The sequence below is a fragment of the Colletes latitarsis genome, chromosome 11 (genome assembly GCF_051014445.1).
Source record: "Colletes latitarsis isolate SP2378_abdomen chromosome 11, iyColLati1, whole genome shotgun sequence".
NCBI lineage: Eukaryota > Metazoa > Arthropoda > Insecta > Hymenoptera > Colletidae > Colletes > Colletes latitarsis.
Genome location: NC_135144.1, coordinates 31,490,039 through 31,516,755, shown reverse-complemented (window position 1 = coordinate 31,516,755; position 26,717 = coordinate 31,490,039). Strand labels below are relative to the sequence as shown.

The window sequence follows — 26,717 nt, the reverse complement described above, 5'->3', positions numbered from 1 at the left end:
CTAACCCAGACCTAACCCAGACCTAACCCAGACCTAACCCTAACCCAGACCTAACCCAGACCTAACCCAGACCTAACCCAGACCTAACCCAGACCTAACCCAGACCTAACCCAGACCTAACCCAGACCTAACCCAGACCTAACCCAGACCTAACCCAGACCTAACCCAGACCTAACCCAGACCTAACCCAGACCTAACCCAGACCTAACCCAGACCTAACCCAGACCTAACCCAGACCTAACCCAGACCTAACCCAGACCTAACCCAGACCTAACCCAGACCTAACCCAGACCTAACCCAGACCTAACCCAGACCTAACCCAGACCTAACCCAGACCTAACCCAGACCTAACCCAGACCTAACCCAGACCTAACCCAGACCTAACCCAGACCTAACCCAGACCTAACCCAGACCTAACCCAGACCTAACCCAGACCTAACCCAGACCTAACCCAGACCTAACCCAGACCTAACCCAGACCTAACCCAGACCTAACCCAGACCTAACCCAGACCTAACCCAGACCTAACCCAGACCTAACCCAGACCTAACCCAGACCTAACCCAGACCTAACCCAGACCTAACCCAGACCTAACCCAGACCTAACCCAGACCTAACCCAGACCTAACCCAGACCTAACCCAGACCTAACCCAGACCTAACCCAGACCTAACCCAGACCTAACCCAGACCTAACCCAGACCTAACCCAGACCTAACCCAGACCTAACCCAGACCTAACCCAGACCTAACCCAGACCTAACCCAGACCTAACCCAGACCTAACCCAGACCTAACCCAGACCTAACCCAGACCTAACCCAGACCTAACCCAGACCTAACCCAGACCTAACCCAGACCTAACCCAGACCTAACCCAGACCTAACCCAGACCTAACCCAGACCTAACCCAGACCTAACCCAGACCTAACCCAGACCTAACCCAGACCTAACCCAGACCTAACCCAGACCTAACCCAGACCTAACCCAGACCTAACCCAGACCCAGACCTAACCCAGACCTAACCCAGACCTAACCCAGACCTAACCCAGACCTAACCCAGACCTAACCCAGACCTAACCGTAGGACCCAAACCAGACCTAACCGTAGGACCCAAACCAGACCTAACCGTAGGACCCAAACCAGACCTAACCGTAGGACCCAAACCAGACCTAACCGTAGGACCCAAACCAGACCTAACCGTAGGACCCAAACCAGACCTAACCGTAGGACCCAAACCAGACCTAACCGTAGGACCCAAACCAGACCTAACCGTAGGACCCAAACCAGACCTAACCGTAGGACCCAAACCAGACCTAACCGTAGGACCCAAACCAGACCTAACCGTAGGACCCAAACCAGACCTAACCGTAGGACCCAAACCAGACCTAACCGTAGAACCCAAACCAGACCTAACCGTAGGACCCAAACCAGACCTAACCGTAGGACCCAAACCAGACCTAACCGTAGGACCCAAACCAGACCTAACCGTAGGACCCAAACCAGACCTAACCGTAGGACCCAAACCAGACCTAACCGTAGGACCCAAACCAGACCTAACCGTAGGACCCAAACCAGACCTAACCGTAGGACCCAAACCAGACCTAACCGTAGGACCCAAACCAGACCTAACCGTAGGACCCAAACCAGACCTAACCGCAGGCCCTAAAACAGTCCTAACCGCAGGACCCAAACCAGACCTAACCGTAGGACCCAAACCAGACCTAACCGTAGGACCCAAACCAGACCTAACCGTAGGACCCAAACCAGACCTAACCGTAGGACCCAAACCAGACCTAACCGTAGGACCCAAACCAGACCTAACCGTAGGACCCAAACCAGACCTAACCGTAGGACCCAAACCAGACCTAACCGCAGGCCCTAAAACAGTCCTAACCGCAGGCCCTAAAACAGTCCTAACCGCAGGCCCTAAACCAGTCCTAACCGTAGGGACCAACCCTAGGACACATCTCTCAAGCCCAACATTCGGGCCCAACCTTCTAGACCTAACCTCCCAGACCTAACCTTCGGACCTAACCCTAGGCCCAACCCTAGGCCCAACCTTCCAGACCTAACCTTTCAGACCTAACCCTAGGCCCAACCTTCCACTCCTAACCTTCGGACCCAACTCTTGGGCCCAACCTTCGGGCTCAACCCCCCCCCCCCCAATCCCCCGGGCCCAACCCCCCCAACCCAACCCCCAGACCCAACCATCGAAAGGTTAAGTCTTGAAGGGGTAGGATTGAAGGGGTTAGGTATTGGGTGGGTTATGGCCGCAGTCCGAACCCCCAACCCAGTCCTAACCACAGAGGGTTGCGTCTGGATGGGGGTTAGGACTGAAGGGGTTAGGTATAGGGTGGGTTATGGCCGCAGTCCGAACCCCCAACCCAGTCCTAACCACAGAGGGTTACGTCTGGATGGGGGTTAGGACTGAAGGGGTTAGGTATAGGGTGGGTTATGGCCGCAGTCCGAACCCCCCCCCAACCCAGTCGTAACCGCAGAGAGTTAGGTCTGGAAGGGGTTAGGGATGAAAGGGTTGGGTGCAGTGAGAGCTCTGCGGTCCAAGCCCCTACTCCAATTTTAATCGTAAATGGTTAGGTCTGGAAGCGGTTGCAACTGAAGGGATTCGTTCTACAAGGTTAGGGTTAGGTGTTTAATAACGACATGCAGTCGTTCTATTCGTGCAAAAAGTATTACGCCATCGAAAAGAATGCAGATGTCAGCTGGGACGGGGTAAGCTGAAACGGGTCTGTTACTAGGCATTCTAATCTTTGCGATGCTGCGCGAAACCTTACCTGAATCTTATGGAACTTGTGGCCGTGCTGGTTTCCTGGCCGAAACTGACTACGATACAACTTGATCAAGGTATATTAATAGCGAAACATGAGAGACAGAAGGAACCGAGAGTTGCAAAATTATATGATATAATGTAATGCTTCGGAAAATTTCAACCCAAAAGTATCCACCCACGAAAATTTATTTTAGATAAAATTCATGGAAACTAACGAAACAATATATAAAAAATAAAAAAAAAAAAAGAAAACGACTCGATGATAAAGCGAGTCAATGGGATGCGATCTGGTCTACTATATTTTTTCTGAACTTTTAACAGTTCGCTTCGGACGGTCGAAAACTAAGTATCCCAAATAATGCCTAAGAAATGCCCAACATCTTTATCCGAACGAAAGGTTATTCAAATTATATAAACCTGGTAATATTCGTGAATCACCATCTACCGATCGTACGTAAATACGTAATAGACGTTACGATTGATGGTTCTTTCGTAATGTATTAAGTATATAATAGATGTTAGTAGTCACGATGCTTTTGTAGCGGTACTCCCTAATATAATAAGTCACTAGGTTAAGAACTAGATGTAGAGTTTGTAAAGGTTGGTAATGTACATAAATGCAATAGGTAGTTGTAAGTCTAGATTAAGTTAGCGTCAGGTTCAAGGGTCTTGCCTTTGAATCTGCCTGTTCTGTCCTGTACTCCCTAGAGCACGGATGTGCAAAAGAATAAAGCACAAGTACAAAGGAAACACGTGGTAACCTTACTGTTCCGATACCTCGGGTATACCGCTACACTTTTTCACAACACGCGTTTGTAAACTTTACCAATCTAGGAAGCATAATATAACTCCCTAGTTACTCCCGCAGATAGCGCAGTTGACGCCGATGCCAACCGTCGAGATAAAAGTCGGGGTGCAATAGGAGATTTGGCTCTAGACACTTCCTGGTCCTCGCGAAACAGTCCAGCTTCTTCGATCCAGCCTGAAAAAAACAGGCGAATAAAGAGTTGTCACGTGAAACCACGTGTGTAGTTATTTTCTAGGCCCCGCATCTCTATACGTAGGTTGCAGCCCACACCAATTATTCGCATGTTAAATTATGTTGTACTTGGAAAAGTTAAACTTCAGTTTCATGATACGACCAGTTTTACTATATTTCATTTATATCTTTAACAGAAAATATTTAAGACCAAACTGACCAACGAAGCAATATAAAAAAAGTTGTTCGCGTACTTCGTTTAAAATGTTTTCGGTATTTCTTGTTTTAAATTCTCGTTGTGAAGCGCCCGATTCTTTGAAATATATTACGTACTACTAATTTTTACTTTATAGATAAAGTGACGTTAACAGGCCACATAGAAACGCAAACATTATACACTTTTACATTTTAATGCAGCCTCTCCGAGCCGCGACAATGCCCCTCGTGACATATATTATACGCTTCGAGCCAAAACTATAGCGGTTAATGGTGGTTAAATCTATTCTTGTTCCATCGTAACACTCTTGTATCGTACTTACAACAAGTAATAACCTCATAAAAAAATACGAATATGAAGTTTATCCACGTTGACAATTCGTCGATCCAAGTTGCGTGCCTCGATGCTTAATATCGGCATAGCGTATTTCAACGTACGACGTCGGACTGTACCAAAGTGGTTCCAACTTTTCATGACATTCTAACAGACTTCTGTCGCTTTAAAATTAAACAAATATCGATTAAAAATGCCGGCGGTGATTGTGGGCCCTCCTCAGCGTAGCGAACAGATGCGGCAGGCGTTAAAAACCCACATTACGAGAGAACGACAACGGAAGAAACAAGGTAACCTCTTCTGTGCGTTACGTTTAAGTTGGTGCGTATTGAATGTTTCAGTTTTTCGGTTTAATGACCGATAATATATACCGTATTAAAGGAGAATGAATTTCTTACCATGCTGTTATACGAATTATCGTAAAAGATATTGAAATTGTTATTCAACGGTTTCTATTTTATCGTGAATGCAAAGAACAAGAAGCAGATGCGGAGGAGGAACGATTAAGGAAAGAGAGAGAACGCCAACAAAAACAAGACGTAATGACTTTGGGCGAAACTAGAGAACAAATATCGAATCTGGAAAACGAGCTGTCGCAATTAAAAGATGAAAAACATCAGTTGTTCCTACAATTAAAAAAAGTTTTAAACGAAGACGATAGAAGACGACAATTGATCAAAGAAACAAAGTTCGTATAACGTTTTTTAAAAGATTATGTATAAGATTCGATGATGTATATCGATCCGATATTTACGTTACGCAGCGTATGTTCCGAAGTTTTAACGGCGGTAGGGGGTTATCCTGGAACTGGTCCTAGAGTAGTGCATCCGCAAGTATTTCTCCCGTTACCACGAAGCAGTAGTCCTCTTTACAAAGTTGCGGTTGGAGCGCCGACTCATACTTTATTATCGAGCGTAAGTATATGTTCTTTCTTTACGCTAATTGATTATATTACGTTATAATTATACATTTTATCAGGGGCTGTTAAAGAGAACGCATAGTCCTTCGCCGCCTCCGACAGCCTCCCCCTATCATACTGGTTACGGATATAAGCCGTCACCGTCGATCCCGAGTTACAATCCGCCGCCTTCCAGTACGTACCGAAACTAATGTATTCGTAAAGAAAGAACTTACAAAATTGCTATTAAACGTAAATATTTGTTTCCGTAGAATCCGAGGAAGCAGCTAGAAGATCTGGAGATTCTCGAGCCGTTCTCTGGAACAGTGAGTGAATAAATGTTTAATTTCCATACTTGTGGTTTCAAGAGCCGTTATCGATAGCGTGCTCATTTTTCCCCGTTATTAATTTCATCGTTGCTTCTTTTTTTACAGAAAACAATCAATACTCTGCTTCCAATTTTTACTCTGCACCTACGGGTCAAAGTATGTACGGTTACTCCGCGTCGGCCTCGCAATCGTCGCGGGATCCTGAGCCTGCTAAATCTGTGTATCTCTCTGGAAACAGAGCAACGTTGTCAACGCATCAAACTGGTATATTAAAATTTCCATATAAATATTTTACTTTTATACAGTTCGAATTACACGAAATAACAAAACCGTTACAATAATTCTCTATGCGTTAGCTTACGTGACGAGTTTACACACGTTGGAACACAAAGGTGCTTACGCGGAAGATAAATTTTATTTACGGCCCAGTAGCCACGTTACCGTTCACGGTGGAGCTATTCCGATTCAACAACCGCCGCAGGTATTTATTGTACTTTTATATTATCGTATTTACATGAAATATAACATTTCTAAGAGTAATCGCATAAAAGGGTGCAAAAACGGGAGGAATTACGTCAGGATATCCAGTCAGAGCGCCACAACCACCGCCTGTTCCATACCCACCGCCGCCGCCAGGTACTTATGTCAGTGCTTCTGGTGCTAACATTCCTGGACGATTGTTATACACTCAGCCCGGAACAAGATATCTTCAAAGAGAAGTTTAGAATACTGATCGACGTTTCCTTGAACCAACTAAACGCGTTATTTGTATATACAATTTCTATTCTACAGTCACGAGCGTACTACGGTATCGAAACACGTTTCAATTATTAGTGCCACGCGCAAGCATTGTACAAAATTCATTTATTATATGATGTTAACCCCGATCGTAATCGTAGTAGTAGTTGATTTTTTTTTTTTTTTTTTTTTTTAACACCTAATGGATGGTATGCGGTCGACGAAACAACGTCGATTATAACAAATTTGTAAAATTAGACAACGAAATCGTTACTTGAATATAAAACGTACCGTTACCTTGTGCATAATGATTTATTATTTTCACCGAACATGATATACATATAAAAAAATAAACGTAACAAAACTTTCTTTCGAATCGCATGTTTCGCGACTCTATAAAATATTATATACTACATAATACTTTCTTCGGCACTGTACGTCGTACTGCATCGTCGTATCGTATCGTTTCAAACTTGAATTCTTAATCGTTCTTCTTTTTCCATATGTTGCGCTGTGAACAAATGACCGCGAAGCTCGACAATATTGTTTAACGTAATTTTGCACAGTTCGCAAGGAATGCTAGTATTTTCAGGTTTTCTTGGGTCTCTGTTACATTAAGAATAAAATATGCATTAATTGAGAAAAATTAATCCGACGACGATACGTGATTTTAATAATTTACTTACTCGGTTATTAAAGATCGTAAGGTTCTCAGGTGTTCCGTCATTTCTAGCTGCGGAGTCATTTCTTCCAATTCTAATGCGTTGTGTAACCTATATATGTTATTAGCGATCATATGCAGTCTACCAGGTTGTAAATGCAAAGACTCGTCGTATAGATTCCATCTATTAAAATTCTGAATTAATTCCGAACTTTGAGATTTTCTTGGCTTTTCGATCACTTTTAATAACGCATCTTTTATTCTATTTTGACAGATACTGATTTCTTCCCTGTTATCGTTGATTTCAGGGTGATGATTAATTTGCATTCCTATATTCATCCAGTGACGTAGTCTGTTCACCTGACAAGGCCATAAAAAAAGAATTATCGATACGCGTGTGAAGAAAAAAAGACATGCTTTAAGAAATATCCTCACGTATTGTAGATCCTCGATGGTAATTTCGGCGTCGAATTCAAGTTGTATGTCGTGTTCCGGGAAAATGCTTTCTTTCGTAACAGGATCGAATCCCAAACCGCATAACGCACCAACGTAACGAGTTCCTAATGTGTTGCGTCGTAATTCCATACACGGAGTGAAAATCAATGTGATTAAGGCTGTCAAACCTGGAAGACGCGGCATTAACGTTGTATTGTATAGCGTCAATTTATTGCCGTGTACATTCTGGGAAACCGATGTTGCTACTAAAAATCGCTGATGTGGATCTTCCAAATCGGTGTCCAGCAGAACAGAGTTCACAGAATTTATAGCTATGCGTGCTGTCTTGTCTCTCGCGGCTGTAACGAGATGTTTCAATTCAATTTCCAACGGTGAAAATGGCCCTCGCAAATTTATCGTCGTATAACATTCGGAACTATCGGGAGGTTCTGGGTAAACATCCGGTATATCGTATTGTAATTTTTCATACTGACGACACTGTTCGTCCGACAAGTTTGACTGTTGCGATCGTAAATTATGATTAAACTGTGAAAAACAGTTTTCTTCTTTATTTTTCGCAAACCCTTCGTCGATCAGAAATTGATTTATAACGATCTCTTCTTCTTTGTCTTTGCTTCTATGTATTAGTTCTAATGCGACGACACCGTTAACGACGGAATAGATATCACCGAATAGAAAACCAGGTTTCTTAATCAACGTCTGGAAGAAATCGCACGCGGTTTCGGGCCAACTGTCGTACAAATTGTGCGCTGCGGACGATCGGACGTTCGCCAAAACGCATTCGATGGCTAGTGCCGGAATATTGGCGATATCACTGTCGCTGTCGAGACGTTTTAAATCGCGTAACCGACATTCGGTCGAATAACCATAATCGATACAAAATACTTGTACTAATATTTCTGGCGACGTTATATGACTTTTCACTATCGCGCGATAATATAGCGTGCAATTGTTTTGTTCGTACGGTGCGATTACCAGCGAACCAATTTCTGGAGCCGTAGCGAATTGATGCAAGTAGTGTTTCATCCTTTTGATAACCGATTGTATTCTGTCTATTTCTCTTTTTACTTTAGAATCACGAATTTGTATCCAAAAACAGCCAGGATCGATAACCTGAAAATTCAAGTTATTATTTAACGATACGAAACGTTAAAGTGAAATTTCTTTTCAAATCATCCGTACGTTTTGAACTGCTACAGGAATCCGAGATTCTCGTAAACCCGGTAACCGAGGTCTGATGCTGTCTTTCATAAAGTTTTCGCGAGTGAAAAACGATGCTTTTTTCAAGTTCATTTCTTCGACTCGTCGAACGGCTACGTTATCGTTCAAAATAGGTATCTCTAAGGGAATATTACACTGTCTCATTCTAATGGCTTTGTAAACGGACGATGATATATTTCTCGATATATCGTCGTTTTCGTTTTTAGACATTCTTCCTTCGATAAACTGAACGTATATTCGAGAGGAAGAATCGAAAGATACTTTGATTTTTTCAACGTTCGATGTCACATTTTTTTTAAAAATATTCTCGATTCTACGAGCGTACAAAATTCCAGGTTGTTTTAAAGGCCATCCTTGTATGTACACGGTGTTGGATGGATCCAAACCGCCTAATAATTTCACTCCGATCTGTTGATCGGCTTCTTCTTTGGGTCCATGTTTGATAAAGTAGTTCGGGTAAAATGCGCCGGCGATTGCTATTTTTAAAACAACCGAACGTTCCGTTTCTTTCCAAACAACTTTATTGACACCGGCACTTTCTCGTATACCCAATTTTTCCAATCTACTGGTTAATTCTGACACCAGAGCTTTGATTTCGCGTAACACTCTTATCTGTAAAAAATTTTTCGTCGCCCATTTCTTTTCTGCAGCGTCGCTGGTTATACTTCGACTGGTCTTTTCGCCAATCCATACTTTGTACACGGTCAGGAAAGCTATGCAATCGCTCCAAGACCGATTGGCCCAAGTGAATCTATAACTATATGACAATAATTTCTGTCTGAAGGAACTGTGGAACATATCTTTTACGGTTAGACTAGCTGCGATAATGATCGTATCTTTCAAGACGCTAAACGCATGACCCAACATAATTAATTTTGTCACGTGAATATCTAATGGCAAATTGGCCATGATCCGACCAAGATCTGTTAGTTCTCCATCGTGACGTTGTATTTCGTTGGTCTTGTCGATCAACGCGCCTGCTTCTTTTAATAACAATACTGTACTTTCCAAATTTTCGAGATCCGGTGGATCGAGAGAAAGTGCTAAAATGGCTTTGGGTTCTCCCATGTCTAGTAATTTTGATTGTAATATCAGATTTGCTAGCGGTGCCCGTAACATTTCGGGAGATACTTCTCGAGGCAGCACAGTCTGCGAGTTTGTATAAATATTATGTCGCGTATTGAATTAACGCGATATATTTACGTTTAAATCGTCGAGATAAGTTTACCTCGTAAAATGATTGTGGCACCAGTCTGTACACTCTGCCGTCCATTACACGACCGGCACGACCTGCTCTTTGTTCGCAATTTACTTTACTTGCCCATCTAAGCTCCAAACATTGGATATTAGTGTTCGGATTTACAACAAGTTGTTTCGTTAGACAGAAATCGATTACTGAAAAGAAACAAACATGAAAAATTGCATCGTAGAAAGTTGTTTCCATAATATGGTTATCTCGACGCACCATATTTTACGTCCGGAACGGTGATACTACTTTCAGCGATATTCGTAGATAAAATAATACGACGATAACCGCTGGGTGGTTTTACAAAAATTTCTTGTTGTTCTTCGTTTGTAATCAATGAATGTAAAATTGTTATCTGCCACTTGGATTTTTCGTATTTTGGTAGCGATAATAGATTATACGTCTCTTCGATTTCATTGATTCCTGGTAAAAATATAAGAATCACGTGTCTTTCGTAAACGTTTGTGTCCAAATTAAGATTCGCATCGTCGGCTTTCATGTCTATATCGTCAAGAATTTTTATAAGATTAACACAAAATTCAATCATTCTTTTCGAAACTGTTGGTTCCGTATCGGAGACTTCGGGTAACTGTAGAAAAGTAAAAATTCAATATAATAAACATATTTGTATGTATTAAATTGTAAATCGTTAAGTACTTGATAATTATATCGGATATTTACCGGACCTAATCCGCTCATTTGGCAAAGATAATATACGACTACGTTAAAATAATTCTTCTTTGGGATATCGATAATAGGTGCAGGTACGAGTTCGTTTCTCACGGGGGAAGAAAAATACTTGGCAAATCTTTCCACTTCGAATGTAGCAGACATTAGAATAACTTTTACCGAACTCGAATTTGTACGTAGTAACTTTCGGACAACGAGCAGAAGGAAATCCATATCTTGGTCCCTCTCGTGAACCTCGTCCAGTATGATATGCGTGTAATCCAACATGTTTTTCGAATTAATCAATTTATGTAAAAGAACACCGGTAGTGCAATAATTTAAACGCGTTTCCTGACACGTATGATTTATCAGACCAACTTGATATCCGACGAGGGTACCTAATGGCCAATTTCTTTCTCGACTAACTTGTTTCGCGATGCTGATTGCAGCGATACGTCTAGGCTGCGTCACTATCGAGTAATTAAAGATAGAAAAACTTTAATTAAACAATAAACATTATTCTATTGATATAATATACACCAAAGATACCTATGATATTGCAATGAAGTCTTTCTCTATAGCAGGAATCCAGAATAAACTGTGGTACCTGCGTAGTCTTCCCAGAACCCGTCGGCCCTTGAATAACTACGACCGAATTAGTTTCGATCATAGATACTATTCTATGTCTTTCGGAAGTAATTGTTAAATTGGTCTTTCGGCAATCGTTAAAATTATATGTCTCGTAAATTTTAATTGCCTTTTCGTTATTTTCATTTTGCATGGAAACCGTACCTTGCGATACTACTTCGAAATTATTCTCATTGCCTATTTTACAATACTTTGCCAACTAGAATCGGAAGACACTTGAATAAAATTTACTATATTTTTTGATCGAAACAATATACCTCTAAAAGCTCCTTTTCCTCTTTTTCTACATATTCTGCAACGTAATCTGTTCCTTTCTTTATAGTTTTTACAGTTGTATTTAACTGTGCATCTAACAGAGACATATCCTTTGGTACGTGCCTCCGGCTTGTCGGAGGTCTCAACATTTTCCTTTCGAACGTGCCATTTGCACTAAATATGCCCAAGGCATCCATTTTGAGCTATATAAACTTGCTCTGAGATGGTAAACAATAATATTTATTCTGAAAGAACCGACACAAAATTACTTTCGCATAACCTAAAAATCTACGTAAAATTACTTTCACGAATGATGTTACCTTTGATTTCTTTTACTTAATAATACCGAATACTACAACGTGTCGTTATCACAACGTTACATCGTGTAAGGATACGATCATAGTAGAACGGCAAGGCGAGCGTCGCGACAAAGTCAAACCGGTGTAACGCCGCTGCGGGCTATTGCGTTGTCTCAACTCAACTTTCTCTTTGTCGCTCCACTATAATCGTGCACTAACTAAGAAAAACCTGATTGTTGATCGCCCTCGAAGCATCGAACAATTCGAATTTCGAGTGCGACTACGGTGGTATAGTAGATGGCTCGTGTATAACGATTCTCATACATCAGTGGCCAAGAGTTGCGTCAAGGGCTTGTTTGCCCATTTTACAAACATTCTGGAATCCCTAACTTACAAAAATACCTACGTTAGGCGTGAAGGACTATGGACATGACCCACTATTTTACGAGAATCGTTATATCCAGTCGCCTATTGTACCACCGTGATCTTAATTCTAGTAGAAACGTAACGAAACAAATTAAAGCTGAAAATTGCATTTGAAACATAAAAATGATATCGTACAACGTGAGAAACTGGCCAATTTTAAGCTTCTTAGATCCATCGTTTACTTTGAACGTCAGAATGGTAGCTGTATTTGGTAATATAACATTTATAATTTCTATTTGTACTTCATCCGATCGTTCGTATCGCTGCGCAATTTACTATCAAAGTACTCGCGTATCTGAAAAAACGTCGATGTTCGTTAAATTTTAAGTGATGCGTAACAATGTTTATTTTCACGAAATAGGTACCTTTGGTAACGAAGCTTTAATCGTAACGAAGGATAAAATGGTATATGCCGTAGGGTATAACTCGTATGGGTGTCTTGGAATTAGTGATAATCATGATACGCTGTACCCAAAGGAAGTTAAAGAATTATGCGGAATGGGTATTCAAACCTTTGCGTATGGCAGACGTCCTCATGTTTTAGCTCTGACGGCGAACGGACAGGTATCTGAAACTTACGATCGACGATGTATATTAAATTCTTATTGCATTGTTCGAAGGAATTTTTTATGTTAAAAATTAATAAGATGTGTTACACGAAAGGTGTATTCGTGGGGATGTAACGATTGGTCTAAATTGAATAATGATAATTGTTATGAAGCTTACGTTTCTACCGCTATAAATTCGAAACCGATACTCGTGCAAACAAATCTAAGTGAAAAATTTGTTTTGGATATAGCCTGTGGAAATTCTCATTGTTTAGCACTAACGAACGAAGGAGAGGTACGGTAAAAGATTTCAAGTAATGGTAATTGTACTGTAAACATCGAATAGGGATTGTTTATCCTTGTATTTAGGTGTACGCGTGGGGCCGTAATGACGCTGGGCAAGTAGGTAATGGTAATAAAATTAATCAGGATGTACCCGTAAAAGTGAATTTTGCGTTAGCTAACGACCGAATCGTTCGCATCGCTTGTGGAGACTCGTCCAGCGTAGCAATCACGGAAAATGGAGAGATTTATAGTTGGGGTGACAACGGTGTTGGACAGTTAGGAGTTGGAAATTATGAGGATCGAGTATATCCGTGTATAGTCCAAGGACTGATTCTCACTAAAATAGGTAGTATTGAATCAGATCTATTTTGGATCGCATAAATTTAATTTATGTAGAATGTATTAATAAATTTTATTTGTACTTTTAGAGAAAGTAGTCTGTGGATATAAACATACTATGGCATTAAGTAGTAAGGGTATCCTTTATGTTTGGGGGTCGAATAGCTATGGACAGTTAGGTAATGGCATTGATTCGAATGTGGCAATTCCAATGAAGGTAAAATTTCATATTGTACATAGGTCTGATGAACTGAAATTGATAAAACATTATTTTAGTTGTTAGGAATGGAAAAAATATCAGATATAGCAGCTTCGCCCTATAATAATATAAGTTTAGCTATGGGAGAATGTAAACGTGTATTTATGTGGGGTCAATGTCTAGGACAATGTATCAAACACCCGGTGCTTACTTATGAAACAAGCTTGCACGATGCTTGTGTACGTTATGCATGGCCCAGTGTCATGCATCGACCGCTAGTTCTTGATAACACCTGGGAAGGAAATTTAATAGACGATTTGAAAGAGGCATTCGATGATCCAGTAGGAATTCTGTCAATGTAGCGACATATTTACTTATGTTTTCCTATTTTTCAAGGATATATTTTCTGTGTATTGCAGGCCACCAGTGATCTCACTATTCAAGTGCAGGAAAAAGCTATTTGTGTACACAAATCTATTTTGAAGATACGTTGTCATTACTTCAGGACAATGTTTCAAGACCACTGGATAGAGAATAATCAAAAGTAGGTCTACATTTTTCAAAATGTATTTTTTTTTCTTCCTTTTTTATAAATGCAACTATTTATTTCAGCATTATTAAACACGAACAATTTTCCTACGATGTATATAAAGCTTTCTTGAAATATTTATACACAGACGAAATTGTCTTACCTCCAGGAAACGAGCTAGGTAAATACTTTCATGTATTTCGCTCATTGTTGAGTTTAATAGGTATATTAAAATCCATACATTTTTATATTTTTGAATCATACGTAAAACATACCTGTTCTTTTTGCGATCATTGCATACTCGAATATAGTTTTAAAAAAATTAAATAATATGCCTTTTTTAAAAAAAATTGATTTTTAATTTTAAGGTCAAGATGAATTTCGATCAGGTCAGGTTAATTTAACGAATGTCTATCGATTCGAATGTGTAAATTTACCATAAATTATGTTTTATTTCTTTTCATTAGAACTTTTGCACTTGGCAGACGCTTACTCCGAGGATCAGCTAAAAAGACGATGTATACAAATGATAAAACAAGAAATGACAATTATGAATGTTATGTTTTTGTACAGCACAGCCGTTAAATACAATGAAAAGGTAAAAAACGTTTAATACGTTGATTGTCGCGGTTCGAGTATTGTTAAAATACGTGATACGTTATGTATTTGTAGGAATTAGAGGAATGTTCTTTTACATTCGCTTTGAGTCGCATGACTTCCGTGGTACAGACACCAAATTTTGCTAAGTTAGATGAAACTACAGTAAAAAATTTTATAATTAAAGCTGCTCAAGCGGGTGCTTTTAAAACATAACTTGTGATAATAATATTTATGGTACGGCGTACTTGATTCTTACAAGTTTCATGAATACAGACTTTAATAATGTATAGATTGTGTATGAAATGTGGGACTAACGCATAGTGAGCAAGATTCGTGCGACTCCTACTCTAAATCGAATGAATGGGGCGGCAGTCAGACACCGCGCCGATATTAATAAATAGTTCTAAAAAGAATTATATTTTAAATCTCTTGACGATCCAAGTATTTTATAATGTAAATTTTAATGTATCACGAAAGTATTACCAATAGATTTACGAGATTTTCCTCATGAAAACAAGGAGAAATATAATCGGTGCTGATTCGAACCTTTCGTTTTATCACGTAGCCTGACCGGCTTCGACAAGTTCATTTTTTTGGAGCTCTAGCCCCATTACCATTTTCGTGTCACTCGCAACGTTGCCAACAGGTTATAAAAATGATCACAAGAGGAAGTGAGACAGAAAATGAAATTGTAAATACACATGTATCGTATACCTCGTCTGCGGTATACGCTTGGGGCCTGTGCATATTGTAAGAGGAGATACTTTCTACGTTTACTAGATAACACCTCTTACGCGTCTCGTCTCGATGAGTCTTTTACAGCAAGTGAAGCGAAGTTGCTGCTGGCTCCCGCTCCCATCATGCAGCGCTGAGCGCGCAGCCTTACGGCGAGTTTATACAAGCTGCATGCGTATGTCCCATAAGCTGCAGTATGGGCGAGACTGCAAGCTACGATCGGTTAAAAATTGTTGCGAGGCGACTGTCTTGTTGGAGTTTTATTTAAGATTAAGATTTTAAAGAATGCAGTCACAGTGTACACACAACATTATAGATTTTACTTATTGAAGTAGCAGTCTTTTCGGTTTGAAGGAAAGGGAAAATTGATTGTTATCCCATGGATTGAGAATTTTAGCCGTATATAAATATATGTATATTTTATAGAAAGTTCGTTTCTAGTCGGTATGTACACGTTCAATACCAACGACGATGAAAATTAAGGGGCAAAGTGTAACGTAAACGTAAAATTTTTAATCGGAAAATAAACAAGATTCGCATGGTGTAAATTTTTAGAAAGTGATGTATGGAATGCAACGATTAAAATAATCTCAGAATGAATGAAAGCGAGTCCGTTTATGGGACTACGTTGTCTCAGGAATCGATAAAAGTAATTGCGGAAAGTATAGGTGTTGGAAATTTCCCTGACGAAGCTGCTAAAGATCTTGCCGAGGACGTAAGCTACAGACTTAAGGAAATTATACAGGTTTGTTAATTTTTAAACGGACGTATTATATTTGTGCGTACGAAAAACTTTTCAGATTTTAACGTTCAATTTTTAGGATGCTGCCAAGTTCATGAGACACGGCAAACGTCAGCGTATGACGACTCATGATATAGACCATGCCCTAAAAATTAAGAATATCGAACCTACTTATGGATTTTTTGCCAAGGATCACGTACCGTTCCGTTTTGCTTCCGGCGGTGGTCGAGAACTACATTTTGTAGAAGAAAAAGAAATTGATCTCAATGAAGTTATATCTATGTCTGGTGGACAAACATGGCCCAAGTTACCTTTAGAAATTACGCTGCGTGCCCATTGGCTTTGTATAGATGGTGTTCAACCGACGATACCAGAGAATCCACCTCCGGTCTCTAAAGGTAAATAATTTAAATTACGATACTAGACTGTAAAGACTAGTTTTTCGTGGTGCTAATATTTTTATAAATGACACGACAGACGTTCAAAAGCTAGAGAGCGTCGATCCAACGAGTAAACTATCGAACAAGAGTCAAAACATCGGCGTTGGAAAACCAGGAGGTGGAGGAAAGAGTCAGAAATTACGTAATGTGGAAACCGTTCATGTTAAGCAGCTAGCGACTCACGAATTGAGCGTCGAACAACAATTGTATTACAAAGAAATTACGGAAGCTTGTGTTGGATCGGATGAAGCACGCAGAGCAGAGGCACTTCAATCGCTTTCCGCTGATCCTGGTTTACATGAAATGTTGGCGCGAATGTGCACCTTTATCGCGGAAGGTGTCCGCGTTAATGTAGTACAAAATCATCTTGCGCTTCTTATTTATCTTATGCGAATGGTTAAAGCTCTTCTGGATAATCCTAGCCTTTACCTAGAAAAATACGTACGTATTCGTGTTTCTGTTTTACGTAATGTATAAAAAATATTTTGTTCGTTCACGTTTTCCTTGTTATGTGTTAATTTACAGTTGCATGAATTGATACCGTCTATCGCAACTTGTATAGTGTCGCGGCAATTATGTATGAGACCGGAGGGTGATAATCATTGGGCGCTACGTGATTTCGCTTCGCGGCTTATGGCTCAAATTTGTAAAAATTTTAATACCTCTACGAATAACGTACAAACCAGAGTAACCAGAATGTTTAGTCAAGCATTGGCTAAAAACAGTCAGGTACGAACTGGGCTGAAAAAATATTACAAACCCGCGACACAATACAAGAACAATTAAATACTTTTCAGACCCCATTGGCATCCCTTTACGGCGCGATCGAGGGATTATGCGAGTTAGGTCCGGAAGTAATTAAGGCGTTAGTTATTCCTAAAATTAAATCGATTTCGGAACGTATCGAATCGTGCATCGAAGGACCAGGTTTGTCGAGTGTGGATAAAAATGGAGCAGGTCATATAAAAACCTTACTCGTGGTAAATAATATATATTTCATCAATTCGAGATTTATCGCGTTACGTGAATGACGTGTTTATCAAAATGTAATGCGGTTTATAGAAATCAGTTGCTCCTGTTTTAAAAACTGTGCGATCTCCGCCGGATTATGTGGAAGATTACAAACAGGATTACGGTTACATTGGTCCTGCGTTATGTGCAGCAGTTGCAAAGGCTCGTACACAGCCAGCAACGTTAGCAACGACTGCATCGACGACAACGTCTCTAACAACGAGTCAACAGGGTCCCACGTGCACCGGAAAAACTATTGTACAAGCTGGTAATTTTATCTGTCGTTACGTAATTTATTTAATAAAGGGGAAATCCCCGTTGGTACATAAAACGGAAAATATACGTATATGTGCATCTGTACAAAACACGAAAATAAAAAATGAAAAGATACGTACGTACGATGGAAATAGATAATAAAAAATTCAAGAGACAGTAGAACATTTTGTGAATACGTGTTAAAGCTTTATAAGAGACATAAGCAACTTTTTTAATATACTCGGAAAATGAAATCGAAAATGAAAAATGTACAAAGTCGTTGCGTATCCTAGAAAAGTTTCATTTTTCATTCCAGTGACAAGTTCCAGCCCTGGACAACAAACTGGACGTACAATAATGTTAGGTACAAGTAGAACTACCGGTGGAACTACTACAAGCGGTGGACAAAAATTCGTTATTTTGCAATCGCGATCGCAAACACCGACCACTTCAAACATTAATACCAGTGCGCTTCAGCAACAGCAGCAGCAGCAGCAGCAGCAACAACAGCAGCAACAACAACAACAACAACAACAACAATCTCAGTCGCAACAGCAGCAGCAACAAGTTAAAATAGCTCAAACCAATGTGGCTCAACAAAAGACACATATACAGAGCAGCGCACCGAAATTGGTGGTCGTTTGTATGTCAAGCGGTAGCCACTCGACTACGACAGTAACTCAGGTATGCATGATCCGTTAATATACACAGATAGCAGGATACAGTTAATTACTGGAATTATATTGTTGCAGGGAAATATAACGACAAAAGCACAGAATGTTTTTGTGTCCCAACAAAGTGTCGAATGCTCCCTAAGCCCAGAAGAAGAACAACATTCTTTTCAGTGCTAGCGAACGAGGTGACATGGAACGTGTCCGCAAATTTCAGATATTTTGTACAAAAATAAATTCCAAATATTAATACACCTAATATACTAAGAATAAAGATGTTTTTTATAACGAGTACAACCAAATAAGAGAGTTAAAAGTGTTTTTAAACCAAATTCGATTTGCGATTGGTCATTCGGTAGCTTATCAAGAGAAATCAGTATACATATAAATTTGTTTAAGAGCCTATATTTTGACTTTCTTTCTCTAATTTTCCCTATCGCATTGCATGAAAAATTTAGGTAACGCATAAAAGTGCTGAAAAATGCTAGTTTTGTATCAAAGTAGCCAGAATATTTACAGTAAGTGCATATTATTGTTGCTGTTATTTTTAATTCACGCGCGGTAATTGATTTCTGCGAGTTATATTTATCACTATTTTCATGAAACTTGTCCTGTTGAGCAGGTTTGTCTATATGAACACTATTTCAAATAAACAAAACAAATGAATCGATAATGGATTTTCCTTTATTGTTTACGACCTATTCGTAAGATGTGGAGAGTATAGTGGGTGTGGTACAATTTCTCCACTAAACGTTTAAATGGCGGATTTGATCGTATTGGCGTCTGACGATGCAGAGATGGGCGTCGACATGTCGAAGAATCATACCATTTCGCCGATCAGGTCAATTTTATTGAACAACTTCATCGAGGTGGTGCATTTGTCGAACATACAGCTCGCATTGATTATTTCCAAGTTTAATTGAAAGCTAAGAGAAGCTAAAAATTGATTAAATTGATGGCAACAAGTGTGTAGAGCAAAGAAGAAATTTTCGAATGGTGTACATACGACGTTTTGTCAAAACACACTAACTAAAAATTTAGATTTGAAAAGAACGACATGAATTTACGTCCCAACTTAATATTTATGAAATGTCAGCTTACCGGTATTTATGTTAAAATCAGTCTTATGGTAATAATGCGGTTTATTAAGCGATACGCGTAGAATAAGAAGGTATAACTATTAATTATGTACAAGTTCTGACTCGTTCTTGTTATAAAATTCAAAGATGATCGCAGTCTATTTAATTCATAAGAAAGAACTGTAAGGATGGCAGACATGCTTTCTAAATGATTTAATAAAAACTCTTTAAATTACACAGGTATTATATTATTTCTCTATTAAAAGCACACACCGAAAGCACACACAGAAATGTCTTTGCGGAACTTACAGAAGTGGCCAATATTTAGTTTGCTAGAACGAAAGTTTGTTGCAAACATCCGCATAGCTATCGTATATGGTAATATTACCATTTTGATTTTAATCTTTATACATCGGTGCTATTTATTTGCGATATTATACAAGATCTACCGATTATTTGTATATTCGAGAAAGTATAGACGTATAAAGAGTTTTAATTAAAATGAACTAATATTGGCTTTTATTAATCAGGTAATTTAGGTAATGAAGCTTTAATTGTAACGAAAGATAAAATGGTATATGCGGTAGGAAATAATACGAATGGCTGTCTTGGGACTGGCGATACCGATAATATCCAAAGCCCAAAGAAAATCAAAGCGTTATGCGATAAAGATATTAAAACCTTTGCGTACGGCAAAGGTCCGCACGTTTTGGCTCTTACAATGGATGGGCAGGTATTTGCACCTTAGGTGTAGAAAATTATATCAAATTGGTGTAAAAGGAATACATGGTATTGCATAGATTAATAAGATATATTGTACAAAAGGTGTATTCGTGGGGGCACAATAGCTACTATGAACTGGGAAACGGGTCTACCGTGTTAGGTCTAACACCAATTCTTGTGGAAGCGAATTTAAAAGATAAATTTATCGTGGCAATAGCTTGCGGCGGTCATCACTCTCTGGCATTAACGGACGAAGGAATGGTAAAACGCAAACTTTCGATCAGACAAATTAGTTTTGAACAATAACCAGAGTATTTGTGTGCGTGTGTATGTACTTAGGTGTATGCATGGGGTAGAAATAACTGTGGACAAGTAGATGGCAGTATCGATGGGAATCAAAGAATAGCTAAAAGAGTGAATTATACGTTAGCCGACAAAAAAATCGTTTCCATTAGTTGTGGTCACTCGTCGAGTATAGCAGTTACTAATAAAGGAGAGGTTTATGGTTGGGGTTGCAATACTGCTGGCGAACTTGGAATTGGAAATTGTATTAATCAAACGGTTCCATGTAAAATCACGCAGCTTTCTGGAATTGTAATAAGTACTAGTCGATTCATCTTTGAACGCGTGAATGAAAAATGTGCCAAGAGTATTAATAATGTTTATGTGAAATTATAGCAAAAGTAGTTTGTGGTTACTCGCACGCTCTGGCATTGAGTAACAACGGAGTTCTCTATACTTGGGGTGCAAACAGTCATGGGCAACTAGGTCTTAACGTTAAAATGACAACCAACTATCCAGTGAAGGTAAAACGATGTAAAATAATTACGTTAATAAATTGTTAGCGATAAAGGTTTTTTCAGTTGGATATGCCGAAAATGGAAAAAGTATTGGATATAGCGACTTCTCATTATAGTCACATAAGCGTAGCAACGACAGCGGGCAATCATATATTCGTATGGGGTCAATGTTTAGGGCTAAGTATCGCAACACCGATACTTTTTCCAGAATGTTGCCTGCACGATGCTCTTGCGAGTTTTGCATGGCCCAGAGTTATGCATCAACCATTCGTTCTTCGCGACGAAGGAGAAGAAACGAGTATAACGGATTGTTTGAAAGGAGCATTCGACGATTTAGTACGTATAGATATCTGTTGCGCGTAATACTTGTTTCACCGTTAGCGAAAGATTTCTTTAGTTGCATTCCTATCCGTTTACAAAGACCACCAGTGATTTGATTATACGAGTGCGGGGAAAAGCTATTCACGTACACAAAGCTGTGCTGAAAATACGTTGCAAACACTTCAGGACAATGTTTCAGGAATACTCGGCGGAGGAGAAACAAAGGTGGATCGGAAATATATTTTATGTATATGACTGTTATTTCATTAACATGTTTTGTTTTTCTAGCGTTATAGAACATTGTCAGTTTTCCTACGATGTGTACAGAGCTTTCTTGAAGTATTTATATACCGACGAGGTCGATTTACAGCCAGAAAGTGCCCAAGGTGAATACTCGACTACATTTCTCGTTATATTTTATAATGTATTTATGTTTTATCTTTTGTTTTGTCTAAAGAACTCTTGGACTTGGCAAACGTTTACTCGGAAAATCGGTTAAAGAAATGTTGCGTGGAAATGATGAAAAAAGGAATTACTGTGGAAAACGCGATCTCTCTGTACAGTACAGCCATTGCTTATAACGTTAAGGTAATATTCAATGCATCGCACTTGGTAATATTCGGTATTGTTAAAAAAGTCTGTCGCGTTATGTGTTTTCAGGAACTAGAAGAATATTGTTTTGAATTCGCTTTAAAACATATGAGTGCGGTGATAGAAACTCGAAATTTTGCCGAGCTAGATGAATCTACGAGAAAACATTTCATAACCGAAGCTGCTCGGATGGGTACTTTTAAACGATAACTTGTGATATTATAATTTATTTACCAAACAAACTACTTGATTCAAGATTACGAATAATACGCACTCTCTTTAACATTGTACAAGTCTTGTGTGAGATTTGTGATAAATGGAAATAAGTTAGGACTGAAATATTTGGAAATTAAAGCATTGGCTACGTAATAATTTGATTTTCTTTGTGGTGTATTAACAGAACTATTGACAAATAAAGATGATTGGGATAGGAGACTTTATGTTTAATGTTTACAAGATAAACGGCATAATATACATATTTTTGATTCCATTTGTACGATACATTGTATTTATTTTATTTTATGTATTGTAGGAGACGAGCGATCATTAATAGCGTGAATGTGGTTTCATATGCATGTGTGCGAAGGCCCGGCCGAAGCTTCGAGAACGTGGAAACGTCTAGAACATTCGGCCGGGCGAGAATGATAAGAGTACGGTATGATTGGTGTATGTGCGTGTATGTTGGAAACCGCGGAAACGCGGAAAAACATCGAGAACATTCGGCCGGGAAACAATAAAAGGCGAGCGTCCGCGACATGCGGGGCTTTTGCAATTAGGACATTCTTACGAACACAATCCGGCCGTGTGCGTCGCGAATCGTATTAGATTATTATTAAAATTCTAATCTTACAGTATAATTTCGAAAGGCACAATAAGGTTGATTATCAGTGGGAATATGTATCCGATTGGGGATCGTCATGAGTCTGCAGTGTAAGCGTCGATTGGTTGATTTGCAACGGTAACCATCGGTTATTACTCGCGTTGAGTAAAACTACATTATTCCAGCCCGGATAAGTGAAAAACTCTGATCAATTTCGATATTTCGGATACTAGATAAGATGAAATACGCGATCAGTTTTCCCGCGCCGACCGGCCGTATCGTATTTCACTATTGGATTGTTCCAACCATATCGGTTTTCATATTCGACTGGTTTCGAGGGTAGGGATAGAAATAGTTTTTGAAAGAATGAAATCTGCCGATCGCAGATGTAATCATTAGGTAGTGCAGTTGAGTCGCGATCCGATGTCGGAAATGTTTGTTCGTCGTTCTCATCGTTAATATCTGATTAAGCGCGTTATTCCTATTACAATATTTTTTATTCATTTATACATGCACTTACATACATACATATGTTACATTAGTTTATACATATGCAAAAGGTTATCACTTTTGTTTGATTTGAGGGTATTTCTTAATCTTTCCCACGCGATGTAACATATTTTTTACAGATACGGATAAAATTAAATTCTTGTTTGACTATTTAGCTTGACTAATTTTTTAATTTACCAATTTACAAATTAATTGCAATTCAGAGATACATAGATAACGTGTCGTGTAATTGTCGAAAGCATTATGAAAGATTGTTTCCTCGCGTAAGGGATATGTGATCAACAGAACTTATTACGCTATAGTTCGTACATTATTTTTATTATGATATTCTCAATATATACAAGCAGTAAATTTTTTTCGTTCGTATAATATGTACGTAACTACCGATTAATAATAATAATCATAATAATAATAATAACAACAACAACAACAATAATGATGATGATGGTAATAATAATAATAACGATGATGATGATGATAATAATAATAATGAAGAAGAAGAAGAAGAATAGTTAATAATGATATTTAATAAATAATCATTATACTTTGTATTTATATTTATATGTATAAGTAATGTTAAGATAATCGGTTTGCCGTTGGGAAAGTTACATGTCTGTATCTCGCACGATTTTTGCGGCTTTAGCGCCGGCTGCATTCCCTTTGCTTTCCGGTAATTCCCCTATGTCGTAGAATAATCATAAACATTTTCCAATCGCAGTTGTTACGTTGAATTTCGTCGAGCGAACATTCGGAATAATACTAGCGTCGTGTTGCGAAGCTACTTGTGAAAAAGTCTTGTCGAAATTATAGCCTGAAATCGCGTCTCGTCGATAACATAATATGTATACGTATAACGATCGAGGATTTTCGGGAATTTTATTTTGCTAAGTATACCTAGACCGTTATTTCGATTCGACGAAAAATAAGGAAAGATTAGGTTCGAATGAAATGATAGTTTTGCGCCAGTGTGGATTTTCGGTTGAAAGTTTTGTCAACTTTCCGGATACATGCCGTGTATTTGTAATACGAAAAACGTGCGTCGCGGCGCGGCGCGGCGGGCGGATGGTAGGGTGAAGCAGGACGCGACAAAGCAAGTGTTACGAGGATGCCTTCGAAGGAAGGTAGTCCTTAACCGGAGGTAGACGTATGGTCCGAGACCGTTTTCCTTTAAAAGCAACGCTCTAAATTCCTGGCACCTCGCAGTTCTTACGAGATGATCGCTATATGTATATACATATACATACGTATACATGCTCTATCATCTATACCGATGCTGTTCGGTACTGTAACGTGGCATGTATTGGATTACTATACAATGTATAGTATACATAGATCAATATCGGTCCGAGGTCAGGACTGTGAAGAAGTTGGCCGCAACACGACTCACACCCGGAAGCCGTGGAAGATTAAAAAATGTAACGCGAGCTTTCCTTGTATCTTTATTTGCAGATACGGCAGGAAACATGCATCGAATGGACGCGACGCGCGAATAGATCGGGCAAAACGCAGCCCTCTAACAGCCGATTGCGTCGCGAGGATCGTTATCCAATAATACGTCGCGACGGTGAGCAAGGAAACGCGATTCCTGTTTCCATCCCCACCTCCACTCCCCTACAATACGTCCTATTGAATTCGATCAACTATTCGGCTTGAATAATTAATTAATTAATTAATTAACTGATCGATCGACCGATTGATCAATTATTTATTTATTTATATATTTATTTATTTATCTCTTTGATAGTTAATTAAAGTGTATTTAGGCCTGCGGGCTACTTTTCCAGCGACTCCCTGTCAATCCGATTGACAGAAGTAAGATCAATTTCTCTCGTTTTAACGAAGAAACGAATTAAAAAGAAAAGGACGATCTTTCCGCTAAAGCCTGTTACCTTTCGATTTCGATGGTTTCACCGACCTTTGCGTCTATTTTATTCTCTAACGAATTCGAGTTGCGTTTCGAAATCGCGTCGATTATGGTATCGTACGATATAAACGTACAATTTCTACGCTCTTAATTCGCGATCCACGAGAACGAACGCGTACACAAGTATGTATGTACGTAGTAAATATAGTCTGGTGCTGTTCTTTCCAATCGTCGATATATGCCATTCTTTCTATCGAGATATGTATGTACACGTATGATATTTACACGATTTTCATCACTGTACGCTGAGGAATTGATCGTTTCTAACGATTTACGGTATCGCGAGACATCTTATGCCGCTACACTCCTACGCGTTACAGTAATCGTGTTCAATGAGCATCGATTGAAAATGTCAAAAGTACCAACAAGTTATATTTCTCGTTTTCAATGTATGTTTTCTTTATTAGCGCGTTCGGTAGCGCGAATATGTTTCAGTGTGTCTTGGGTACGTGATCGAATGTTTGCGCAGATTAAGATTATTAAAGATGGTTTTCGACGATGGACCGCGAATTGTTCTCTATATCGATGACACGACGATGTTTCTTCTTTCGCTCGGTTTCGTTTCGACGCCTACGAGTGTCCGCGACCTACGATCGTTTAGAGTCTTTTTTACAGACTTTTAATAAATCATTGTAAAACCTTTGCTGATCAGTTAGAGTCGATGTCTCTTCTCGCATCACCCGATTATACCTTTGAACCATTGATTCGATGTGTTGTACAATTTCCGAAAATTCTTCTCGAGTCTCCCGATTAAATGGTTCCCTCAAATATTCTCGCTTAACTTGTATAGACGAAAGGTGCAAAAGGAACAAAGCGAAAACCACGTGCTTGTGAAATCGATGAATTTCAATCGTTTCTAACGTTACTATTTACCTCGGTAGGTATCTCTCTGAGAAGGAGTCCTAGCGACTGAAAACCAAACAAAAGATTCTTTCAAAGTGACGATAAATGAAACGAGAATGAAAATAATTGCAGAGGTAAAATTCTACCTAAAAAGTTTACCAGTTGTAGTGATATACATATACGTATGTACCTAGGTGTATGCTCGGCTGTATCGAGACGGTCTAAGGATATAAAATAAAAATCAATAGAAGCAGTACGTTCTAGCCGATCTAATTCTTCGAGTTGTAATTCTCTCCGTTACCATAAATCCGAATAACTATTGTACGTACGTACCTAAATCGGAATTAATTTGCCGTTATACCTCTTTTAAACTTGAACGCTTCGAGTAATATGCATATGTATATTTGGAAAAAGAAAGGTAATCATCGTTCTATTTAATCGTTTATTCGATCGGTTTCTTTAGAATTTAGTGCGAGTGAAACGGAATAAATATTGAAGCGAAAGAGTCAGTTTACTTTCGAAACAGCCTCGAGATAGAACATTTACATCCATTCAACAGCATCAGGTTTTAAGTCTCTGTTCTCTTAAGAAGAA

At 39.2% G+C, this 26,717-nt stretch overlaps 5 protein-coding genes across 13 annotated transcripts; 4 read left to right on the top strand and 1 right to left on the bottom strand.

Moving 5' to 3' along the window:
- The first annotated feature begins 3,923 nt into the window (after window positions 1-3,923).
- Window positions 3,924-6,264, top strand: LOC143347939 (uncharacterized). The gene is made up of 9 exons (XM_076777612.1): window positions 3,924-4,035; window positions 4,116-4,602; window positions 4,787-5,000; window positions 5,076-5,226; window positions 5,291-5,405; window positions 5,483-5,536; window positions 5,645-5,803; window positions 5,896-6,020; window positions 6,091-6,264. The coding sequence occupies exons 2-9, from the start codon at window positions 4,506-4,508 to the stop codon at window positions 6,262-6,264; spliced, it is 1,089 nt and encodes a 362-aa protein (XP_076633727.1). The 5' UTR covers window positions 3,924-4,035; window positions 4,116-4,505.
- LOC143347934 (putative ATP-dependent RNA helicase spindle-E) lies at window positions 5,631-14,029 on the bottom strand. Of its 3 annotated transcripts, XM_076777601.1 has the most exons (12): window positions 13,904-14,029; window positions 13,741-13,821; window positions 12,671-12,732; window positions 11,436-11,651; window positions 11,080-11,377; window positions 10,543-11,000; window positions 10,081-10,450; window positions 9,844-10,010; window positions 8,577-9,764; window positions 7,374-8,507; window positions 6,964-7,298; window positions 5,631-6,883 (listed from the first exon to the last, which is right to left on the bottom strand). In XM_076777601.1, exons 4-12 carry the CDS (start codon window positions 11,628-11,630, stop codon window positions 6,745-6,747), a joined length of 4,284 nt encoding a protein of 1,427 aa, XP_076633716.1. In that variant the 5' UTR covers window positions 11,631-11,651; window positions 12,671-12,732; window positions 13,741-13,821; window positions 13,904-14,029; the 3' UTR covers window positions 5,631-6,744. The 3 variants fall into 3 exon arrangements, with proteins under 3 accessions (XP_076633716.1, XP_076633715.1, XP_076633714.1); XM_076777600.1 differs by lacking the exons at window positions 12,671-12,732; window positions 13,741-13,821; window positions 13,904-14,029 and adding an exon at window positions 11,754-11,891 and having other exon boundaries at window positions 11,436-11,678; XM_076777599.1 differs by lacking the exons at window positions 12,671-12,732; window positions 13,741-13,821; window positions 13,904-14,029 and adding an exon at window positions 11,754-11,849.
- Window positions 12,239-15,106, top strand: LOC143347938 (RCC1 and BTB domain-containing protein 1-like). Of its 2 annotated transcripts, XM_076777610.1 has the most exons (10): window positions 12,239-12,369; window positions 12,520-12,722; window positions 12,822-13,001; window positions 13,076-13,337; window positions 13,420-13,547; window positions 13,607-13,870; window positions 13,949-14,073; window positions 14,142-14,239; window positions 14,526-14,656; window positions 14,731-15,106. In XM_076777610.1, the coding sequence occupies exons 1-10, from the start codon at window positions 12,282-12,284 to the stop codon at window positions 14,869-14,871; spliced, it is 1,620 nt and encodes a 539-aa protein (XP_076633725.1). In that variant the 5' UTR covers window positions 12,239-12,281; the 3' UTR covers window positions 14,872-15,106. The 2 variants fall into 2 exon arrangements, with proteins under 2 accessions (XP_076633725.1, XP_076633726.1); XM_076777611.1 differs by lacking the exon at window positions 14,142-14,239 and having other exon boundaries at window positions 14,731-14,867.
- Window positions 15,107-15,603: 497 nt separating this feature from the next.
- On the top strand, window positions 15,604-18,975 carry LOC143347936 (transcription initiation factor TFIID subunit 6). 2 transcript variants are annotated; one of them, XM_076777605.1, is made up of 9 exons: window positions 15,604-15,837; window positions 15,949-16,138; window positions 16,215-16,533; window positions 16,613-17,016; window positions 17,101-17,304; window positions 17,373-17,555; window positions 17,638-17,854; window positions 18,158-18,525; window positions 18,594-18,975. In XM_076777605.1, exons 2-9 carry the CDS (start codon window positions 15,989-15,991, stop codon window positions 18,690-18,692), a joined length of 1,944 nt encoding a protein of 647 aa, XP_076633720.1. In that variant the 5' UTR covers window positions 15,604-15,837; window positions 15,949-15,988; the 3' UTR covers window positions 18,693-18,975. The 2 variants fall into 2 exon arrangements, with proteins under 2 accessions (XP_076633720.1, XP_076633719.1); XM_076777604.1 differs by having other exon boundaries at window positions 15,604-15,841; window positions 15,926-16,138.
- A 169-nt stretch (window positions 18,976-19,144) lies between these two features.
- On the top strand, window positions 19,145-25,893 carry LOC143347937 (RCC1 and BTB domain-containing protein 1-like). 5 transcript variants are annotated; one of them, XR_013080678.1, is made up of 10 exons: window positions 19,145-19,969; window positions 20,122-20,324; window positions 20,417-20,575; window positions 20,654-20,915; window positions 20,993-21,120; window positions 21,178-21,450; window positions 21,536-21,821; window positions 21,893-22,023; window positions 22,096-22,352; window positions 25,882-25,893. XR_013080678.1 is itself a non-coding variant. In XM_076777607.1 (10 exons), the coding sequence occupies exons 2-10, from the start codon at window positions 19,882-19,884 to the stop codon at window positions 22,234-22,236; spliced, it is 1,671 nt and encodes a 556-aa protein (XP_076633722.1). In that variant the 5' UTR covers window positions 19,145-19,683; window positions 19,832-19,881; the 3' UTR covers window positions 22,237-22,459. The 5 variants fall into 5 exon arrangements, 4 of the variants coding, with proteins under 4 accessions (XP_076633722.1, XP_076633723.1, XP_076633721.1 ...); XM_076777607.1 differs by lacking the exon at window positions 25,882-25,893 and having other exon boundaries at window positions 19,145-19,683; window positions 19,832-19,969; window positions 22,096-22,459; XM_076777608.1 differs by lacking the exon at window positions 25,882-25,893 and having other exon boundaries at window positions 21,536-21,660; window positions 21,724-21,821; window positions 22,096-22,459.
- The last annotated feature ends 824 nt before the right edge of the window (window positions 25,894-26,717 follow it).